At 39.5% G+C, this 9,778-nt stretch overlaps 1 protein-coding gene across 1 annotated transcript; it reads left to right on the forward strand.

Annotated features, from left to right (window-relative positions):
* Nucleotides 1-41: 41 nt before the first annotated feature.
* Nucleotides 42-9,771, forward strand: LOC144641100 (uncharacterized; the record flags this gene model as incomplete). Its single annotated transcript, XM_078500150.1, has 11 exons — nucleotides 42-173; nucleotides 1,817-1,895; nucleotides 2,494-2,724; nucleotides 3,929-4,107; nucleotides 4,333-4,500; nucleotides 4,575-4,820; nucleotides 5,330-5,428; nucleotides 6,113-6,259; nucleotides 7,827-8,002; nucleotides 8,354-8,437; nucleotides 9,609-9,771. Coding segments are annotated over exons 1-11 (1,704 nt in total), but the record flags the coding sequence as incomplete, so codon positions are not given.
* Nucleotides 9,772-9,778: the final 7 nt, after the last annotated feature.

The following is a 9,778-nucleotide window of genomic DNA, read 5'->3' on the forward strand; positions in this document are numbered from 1 at the left end:
TATGGAAAACGACACTTGGCGGGAAGTTTGTTGTAATCTCCATGGCGGCATTCTCACAGAAGAGAGTTGTAAAGAAACGATTTCACTTTTTGCTATCTTCATTTGCCACAGAGGAGAAAACCAAGTTGTCTCAGTGGATTCAAGAGCTTGGAGGAACATACTATGAGACGCCTGTAAGCTTTGCAAGTTCTAAACATTAATTTAAGTAGTCTAAATGCTGCGAGCGAAGCGCGAACGTTCGCGCTTCGCACCTTCCAACGATTTCCGTACCAAACGACGTCGACGAAAGTTTTCTCCTAATTTCCGTCGACTTTCTACAGCGTGCGGCGATCAAAGGCACTTAATGCTAGATTTACTGAAAATCATCTTTCCATCTGCCCTTGCAAACGGGCAAAAATCGCTCGTCGACTCATGAAGATGAGAAGGAGTGATCGAATGGGCTATTGCATTTAATATCCGCATCCCCCTGTTGAGGATAGGTCTTTTCAGGTCTTTCATTCTTACCCCCAAAAGAAATCCGTTAAAAACGTCTAAAATGCCTTATACCCCAATGAAATTCTTTGAAAATGTGCTAAACCCTCACGAATTCCATTAAAAACACTATTTTACTCCTAAAAATTTCATAACTTTTCACCCATTCCCCTAGAAGAAATCAATTATATTTTTGTCTTACCTCTGAGGAAATCCATGGATTTTTGCCCTTACTCCCAAAGAATTTCACTGTTCCTCAACAGGTCGGAAGCAAAAATTTTATGCAATAGCCCAATTTCGAATTGCGCACATTTGACGACTGATTTGATAAGAGAGCGTGCGTAAGAGCTCTTCGCCTCTCGTTGCAGTTTGATCCGAATTTTGTATCCTTCCATCCGATTACCCTACTAGATTATCATTTTAAAGGGATTCCGACAGCTAAGGGCCTGATTACATGAGCCGGGCTGGCTCGGTTTGCCGAGATCTCGGCACGTCTGTTAAACGGAACAAAAATCAACTTCGCGATTACATGACAACCGAGCCAGCCTGGTTAGCCGAGATCTCGGTATCGCGATGCCGGGATCTCGGCTAGCCAGGCTGAAAATTTTTTCCATGTAATCGTGTTAACCGGGCAAGCCCGGCTAAGCGGGCCAGCATTAAATTTCTATTCCGAGCACAATATTCGACAAAAAAAATCAATGCTACTCCTTCTAAATAGGATGCAGAGGTAACGTAACCCATCCAGCTGCATAAGTGCAAAAAAATTAACCACCAAAATGCCGGAAAAGGGTGATTAGGATCATTAGTGATCTGATCATTCATGCTAAAACCGGGCTGAAAGTCATCTCGGCAAACCGGGCCAGCCCGGCTAACCGGGCTCATGTAATACCGGGCTGAAAGTCATCTCGGCAAACCGAGCCAGCCCGGCTCATGTAATCAGGCCCTAAGAAATTTTAATTTAAAGGCATACAATTTGATTGCACCAAACTCGAAATGGATTATTTAAGCTTATTGACCTGAAATCAAAATGTGCTTCGTGTCGATTTCCATTGATTTTTTTTCTATTTTATGATTACGTTTAAACACATAAAAAACAATGACTGAACTAGACCTGCAGGCCGTACTTTATACTCACCTTAGAAGTGAGAAGGAGAGACAGCAGCTAGAAAATAGGAAACAAGATAGGAAAAAGGGACTTTATAATCACAGGCTCGTGCAACATAATTCCCTTTTGCTGATTAGTCAGCATGTCACATATTTAGTGTTTTTTTTTTAAATAAAATAGATTTAATAAAAAAGGTTCATGGCAGTTCATAAAATTAACATAATTTTTCATTTTAATTAGCACTTTGTAAGGAGCTGCACACATGTTGTCTGTGGAAAACCAAGTCGAGGTGAAAAGTTTCTTTGTGGCTGTGCATCAGGTAAATACTTTATAGAATAGCTTTACTTTTGCCGGTACCAGGACTAGCTGTAAAAAGGGGAGGGGGGGGAGATGGAAGACTGAAAAGGTAAATTATACGGTATGATCCAGTTCTAACCATCAGAAAAGCCTTGTAGCCTAAATAGAGTGTATTTATTACATGAAGTGTACATGCTTTGCAGCCTTATGCTCCACTAACAGGAGCGAAGAGGATGAGTGTGATGGTCCAAGGGCATCCACTCCTGACCGTCCACTCCCTAGCGACCCAACAGAGAAGGCTGGTCAGGAGCAGGTGACTTGGACCATTTACTCCCAGCGGTTCAGGGAAAGAGGCTGGTTAGAAGTGGATGTCCTTGGACCATCCATTCCCCAGCAGCTCAGGCCAGGGAAGGAGATGGTCAGGAGTGGATGGACTTGTACCATACAAAACTCTAAACATATGTCAAAAAACTGTAGAAAATATAAAAAGTGAGACCCATTTGGTCTATGAAAACAGATCAAGTTAAAGTGTGTAGTATTGCTATATAATTTAAATTGTGATTTTGAAAAGTTCACAGCGTGAGTCAAAATGTGAAGTGTCAGCCTGCATTTATTTGTAGGCAAATGGATTTTAAGGAGAGAGTTCATAGAGGACAGCTTCAAAGCTGGAAAATGGTTAGATGAAGAGTTATATGAGTGGAATGAGCAGTGCTCAGCTGAAGGAATTTCTGCTGCTCATCTGTCTTCGCCTTCTCGCTGGAGGAGAATTCTGCAACAAAACAGGGGACCATTTGATGGCTGGAAAGCATTGGTGGCTGTTGCAGATTCCAAAAAAAGAGCAGCATACAGGACGTATGTCTAGTACATGTAAACTGCTTTAAAGCATAATGCCAGTTGGATGTCGTGTCAGTGTTTTCCAAACCATTTACCGTATTTATTCGATTAAGCGCCTAACCTTGAATAAGCGCCCACCTCGAATAAGCGCCCACCCTGAAGGTAGGAAAAGCTAATAAGCGCCCAGCCTTGAATAAGCATCCAACCCTCACCCTACAAAAAACTAAAGTACACAAGAGAGGTATTGATTATTAAAATTGACTTAGAACTTTTAAGAAGATAACCCCCATGACCGATGTTTTTTAGTATTTTACAGAAACTTTCAATGAACAGTTAAAAATTCTGCTTTGGTACGCCTTAACATTGTCTTACTTTTTATTTTTTTTGTTACAAAAATAAACTTACTATTACGTGAAAATCATGAAAATTTAATAAAGCGTCCAGCCTCGAATAAGTGCCCACCTCGAATAAGCACCCGACCTCTCAAAGGTCCAAAAAAGTTAATGAGCGCCCAGGGCGTTTAATCAAATAAATACGGTATACGGCTGGTCTGCATACATGTAGTTAAGAGACCCTTTTCTTTTTTTATATGGAAGGCATGGTGGCCAGATGGTTAGTGTGCTGGACTCTGGATCGAGCGGTCCGTGTTCGAGGCCTGGCCGGAGCATTGCTTGGTTTTCTTGGGCAAGACACTTTTATTACTCTCATTGTGCCTCTCTCCACCCAGGTGTGAAAATGGGTACTGTCGGAGCTACTGCTTGGGAGGTTACCCTGCAATGGACTAGCACATCCCATCCAGGGGGAGGGGAGGAGTGTAAATACTCCTAGTGGCTTAATGCTACTGAAACCGGGATAATATATGACCTGATGAGCTAAATGTACTTGGCTCGACAGCAGACTTTACCTTAAGAAGGCTTTTATATATAGTTTTAACACTGACTCAATTTGCCCAACCCCATACAGGAGCAAAGTGGATTGCAAAAAACTCTAATTTGTGTCCAGTTCTAAAAAAGAAGACATTTATTTGTGTCTTTAGGAGATTAAGTACCAAGTGGTGAGATGAGGTTTCTATAACTTCCTCCACCTGCACTGCACCTCAGTGACAGAAAGAAAACAAGAACAGCCATGTCATTGGCATACATCAGTAATGTAGAAAATGTTTGAAATATGATAATGTATAGTACTGGTTTATAGGTGTGATTTCCCTTGTTGTCATCGTTGGGTTGTTAGAGGTAGGTTGTGCAGTCCTTGTGAGTGGAAAGCCACCATACTCTGCCTGCCTTGCTTCCAAGCTCACACATGTATTTGTGGAGAAAGCACTTGAAAAGGATGTGCAAGCTCTTCAGAGTGCAGGGGTCAAATGTCTGTCAACTGATTACATTCCAGAATTCATACTTCAGGTGGAATAAAAATCTTTCTATATAAAATGTACATGTAGGTAAAGACCAGTGCAAGGTTTAGTTATTATGTGTACCATGAAAATCTTTAAACGTTAATCAGAAGACATTTATTTTCTTAAAATTAATTGGCCCTAAAAATAGTTAAGTGTGGGTAGGCACATACATGTATATTAAACATGTACATTTCTTGTATGTTTATTCAATGTTCATTTGTTTGTCCACTAGGATCCTCCTCCTGCCGTTGAGGCATTTCTTATTACAGCTTACAGCTCACCAGTAAATAGCCAGACAACTGAGAAACTTCGAAGGACTGTTAGTAGGTCCAAGAACACTCCTGTTCTAAGCAGTTCTACCACGGAGGTCACTGGTCGCATTCAGTGTAGAGTTGGAAAGGCAAATGACAGCAGCATATCAACTTCCAAAGCTAAGGCAAATGACAGTGGCATATCAACTTCCAAAAGGCAAAGGAAAATGACAGTGGCATATCAACTTCCAAAAGACCAAATTCTATCTCCTTCATTGGAAGGGAGAATGGCACTGTGTCAACTTCTCCTGGTGTTGGAAAGGAGAATGACCCTTTGCCAACTTCCAAGAAAGCAAAACCATCATTTTCTACTGGAAAAGAAAATGTCACTATGGTGACTTCCAAAAGGTCAAAGGCATCCTCGGAACTCTTGTGTACTTCAGAATCTCCAAACAAGAAACGGAAACTGGTATTAAAATAATTAATTGATATCCATGTACAAATTCACATACAAATTCAATCAATAAATCAATCAATCAGACACTTGGAAATTTATTCCTTTACCTGAGGAAAAGTGGGAAGGTTACTCCTCAGATCTAATTTACCTAGTGCTGCAAAAATTTGTTAAGTTTAATATTTTACTTACAGACAACATAACCTGTTAAAAGTCAACACTGTCAGCAACATGCTTCTTAATAAGTTGTTTAAGGTTTTCCAGGATAATTTATAAAACATTGTTAAACTAACCAAAACCAAAGTAATTAGTAAGGACACAAAGAATCCAGTGAACCAATCAAAGCTCAATGCAAATACATGTAAAAAGTGTGTTGGGAAGTCGCGATTTGTTTTTGTTTTAATTTCTGATTAGTCGAGAAAGTGGCGCGAGTTTTTTTTTTAGCCATGTCACTTAAAGCAGAACCAGAGCGAATGTGAATTACTTTCAACACTCAAATGAAACTCACTCTAATCCTATTTTAGGATGACAAGTTGGTGGGACTTAGTAGCTGTGTGGACAGGTGGAGAGCAGTATCCAGCTTGTGTGGCTCAAATACAAACAAGGTAAGTTTGTCCCAGCTAGTTTGCCACCTGTACATGCTCACATCTGTTGTATCATTTTGATGACTGTTTTGATGCATGTTTCCTTGCACTGCTTAACCTGAGTAACCTTGAACTGCTCAATATATTGTCCTCCTACACTGTAAAGTGTACCTTTAAAAAATGCCATCCTAATAATGTAGATGTGGCTCTGAAAAAAAATCATTCTAGTGTCTTTGATTGTTTGCTCATAGGTTCCTATACATCACCAGTATGAATTGGGCTGAAATTTAATGTTATGTAATTTCTTTTCAAATTGGAATAATTTTACACAACTTCACAAACTTGAAGCTTTAAACCTATCCTGATTACATAAAGGTTATCATCATCAGCGAGATTTCTGCCGACTCAAAGAACCATTCATGTTACTTACAGTGCTGGTTTGCTGTAAACAGGGCATTTACAGCAAATCAGCAGAAGAAGCCTTCCTGGCTGTAAATCATGCACTCACTCATATGTTTAAATTTTCCATACTATTACATTGCCTGTAAATCCTTGTCAAAAACAGTGAAAAAAATAACCGATTTTTTTAGTGTATGGAGAAATCAAACTTAAATTGCTGAAAAACTGTAATTTGCACCAAGCCAATTTCAAATCAAATTACATGGTATGTAAGTATGTTATATTACACTGCACATTTTTCTGTAGGTGTGTGATCGTGGTGAGTTTCCTGGGTACATTGGTGATTCAGTAGAAGGCTATCTGGAAGAATCCCACAAGTTCACAGTGCTGGGTGTTATTGGCTCTTTTCTGACATCACAGAGGTACCCTCCTCCAGCGCTACTGCACACCATGACACACAACCTGCTTTTGGTAAGTTGAACAAAATTTATGCTGCTTAATCTCACTGTGCTCACTCTGTGCTTTCATTTCTCTCCCCACAAAAGTGGCTACAGAAGTTGTTACATACCGAGTCTCATAGCGTTACGTCATCAATATGGAATGTTGAACGTCTCTCGCGCTGGCAAACTACAACAGTTTTTCGCTCTTTAGAATTCGGATCACTACAAATGTAAACGTATTCACTATTGACAAAAACAAAAGCAAAGAAATAATTGCCAAACGTATTTGTAGTTGCTACATCAAGTGTCACTGAAATCCAAAAAGAGCCTGAGGGGGTTTTGTTAGCTTGTTTTTTTGATCCGTGCATGGGCGACATCACTCTTTGTATATAAAATCGGATAAGTTGAGTTAAAGAAAAAAAAAAAAACAGCAACAACGAACAGATTGAATATCACAAGGAAGTTGTGAAAGCCTCTTAACGGTGAAACTTTTGGAATAATACAGACAATGTCACATTAAGTTTTCATTTTCTGTCACTTGCATACGAGGTTCCCATTGCTTTAGGCCGTTTAGGTGAAAACAGCGCTTTGGCAAAGTAAAGAGCGAGACAAACGAAGCGGGTTTTTATTTCAACATTTTCAGGCCGCAGTGATCCCTCGGACAGCATTCTAGTCCAGGGCTTGAAATAACAGCTGGTCAACGGACATTAATGGCCGCGGCCGCACTTAGATAGTTGACTGGGTTATTTTTTTAGAAACCCGGTTAAAAATTTCCACAAAACTTAACTCCGTTAAAGTATGGTTACCAAAACTAACTCGGTTAAATATTTTTAGCGGCCGCATTACGATCAGACCAGACTGAAGTGATGTCATGATTAAGCTATTTGAAAACAAACAAAAACGGCCGGCTTTCATGATAATTCTATTTCTTGCTCATTTCTTCTCCTGCTGAAAGATTTATTTCAATGCATTCTCGGCTTACACCGTTTTATTTCTTCCGAATGCGTTCTACGCAAATTTCAAGCCCAGTTGTTTCGAATATGTTGATCTTCAGCAGTCGTTCTAAGGCTCATCGCCATATCGAAATCGCCTTCAAATGCACGTTTTTCTAAGGAATCGGCGAAGAGACGGAAGAGATCATCAGAAACCATAGAATCCCTGTCTGAGCCAGATAATCCGCATTTCTCTGGTAGTTCTAAAGTTTACTAATAGCAAGAGAAATTATAGAATTAAGACACGAATTGTGTCCGAACACCATGTTTGCGTGTGATGGAAAAGAATATCTTCTCTTACATGGAGATGATTGACACATTTAGCAAATAAAACAATAGTTGAATCTGATAAGAAACCACTAACCTGGTTAAAACGACCCAGAAAGGTAGTTTAGAATTAACCTAACCCAGTTAAAAAATCTATTGTTCTTTGATTAATTTCCATGGGAACCGCTAACCTGGTTAAGGTTAACTATCCAAATACGCGGCCGCACTAGACATTTTTTTAACCCGGTTAATTTTAATTGATTAATTGGAAATAACTCGGTTAACTCGCCAAGTGCGGCCGCGGCCAATGTCTTTACCCTTACATTCTTTGTGTTTCAGAAATCTCCGTCTCGTGCCCAGGCCATCAAAGCGTTCGTGTTGCTTCAGCGTCTTCTTGTCCTGCACAAACCATCTGAGAACCCTTCTCTGTACCAGGCCGCGCTCGGATTGTATACGGGGGACGGTGGTTTGTCAGAAGAGGGAGACAGTTGGGACTTTATGAAAACAATCTGCAGGTAAAAGTCCCCAATTAGCAAGTACAACTGGAAGTTTCCTTTTGCAACAATAGCTTGTGTTTTCCTAGGATCTTTTAGTGGCAATACATTACTATGATCATGTTAAAACACTCTCCTAGGACTGTCTTCCAAACATCATTTTCCAGTTTCAAATTATAAACTCCCCTTTCGGACTGGAAATTCGTCAACTTCCGATATACAGTACTCTAACCAGTGTTACACAGAGAGGCTAAAACACTTGTGGTTATCTCAGTATAAGAATAATTTTTGCTTGTGTGCGGCAATTCTACATGGACCCCTGATGATGTCTATAATTTTATGATGTCTAAAACATTTCTCGTTTATTTTCAGTAACAAAGATGAGAACAGCCTGCTTGTACTTCGGTTTGTGACCACCTTACTGGAGCAGGATTTCTACGAATGTACAAGTAGTTGGTATGCCACTTAGTAGCTTAATTTCTTTACAGTAGCCAAAGCTTCGTGAAAATAATAAAGACTATTTTTTCTTCTTTAAATAAATTGATAAATATATTGCTTTTTAAAGATCGCGAGATGTTGTAAAGCAACTAGAGTAGAGTGGGAGGTAAAAGTGTCGTAATCCCGCAAAGCAGGCTAATTCCTTTGCGCAATCTTGTACTACCGGTTTATGCAATCTTGAATTACCGGTTTATATGTCTAGAGTTAGGTATTGGAGCTGTAACAAAATCAAACAGAAAGAGAAAACTACAGTAGAACCCCGGTAACTCGAACTCGGATAACTCGAACAACCCCGCTAACTCGAACGGTTTTTCGTTTCCCTTCAGAGTTCGAGTTACCGGGGTTCTACTGTATACAAATATTAAAAAAAACTAAAGGAAACACAGAATGAAACGAAATAAAAGAAACGATTGCGGCAAGTAGATTATGGCGAATGTTTCACCACAAATGTTTTCTAGTGGATTCCTTTTTTGCTCGCAAACTCGGAAAAACATTTCATTTCATTTTGCGAGTTTGCGAGCATAAATTGCGAACCCTGGATCATCCTAACTGTGAACTACCTTAAGGTTACTAATTTTAGCGATTTTTTCAGAGCAAGATTTAGCGACTATTTAATTTAGCGATTTTCTGAAAAAATTAAAAAGTTAGTGATATCGTGTAAACCAGTTTTTAATGAACATATAGCTAAGATGGAAATAAATGTTCAGAAAAGAACAAACTCACTTGAAATTGAGCGAACATTTGCATTTCCAGAAAGAACAAAGTTACCGGCGTCTATTTTTAAAAGAATTTTTCAAGTCGACTATGCTTAATTTTGTTTCCCTTTGGGGTGGGAGGGGTGTATTTAAATTGAGCAAGTATTAAAGTTGACCGAAACAAATTTTAGCGAGCACTAAATTTGGCGATTTTTGCCCAACTCGCTAAAATCGCTAAAATTAGTAGCCGCTAACAATAGTAACCTTAAGGTAATAAGAACTAGAAGGCAAAAGCTGTTTTAAAATCGGTGCCAAGCTTAGAAATACGCGCGCAACAATATGAATAGTTTTATGAACCTCTTACATGAAATAATGCCGAAATCGTTGCATGCCAACCGTTGTTAGCCTTTTATAATTTTTCACTATTTTTACAGCGTTTCAACCACTCCTAGAGAAAAATTAAATTGCCTGAAAAATTCACTGCTGTGGCGAATGTTTTGTCCGGGACCTTCATCAATCTCCTTTCACACTCGACTGCGTGAGCTGTTCAGGGTCACTTGGAGCGCCGCTTGTTCATCACGCGACGATCCATCTCAAGTGAGTA

Source organism: Oculina patagonica, unplaced genomic scaffold (genome assembly GCF_052425735.1).
Source record: "Oculina patagonica isolate OP01 unplaced genomic scaffold, crgOcupat unplaced682, whole genome shotgun sequence".
Lineage (NCBI taxonomy): Eukaryota > Metazoa > Cnidaria > Anthozoa > Scleractinia > Oculinidae > Oculina > Oculina patagonica.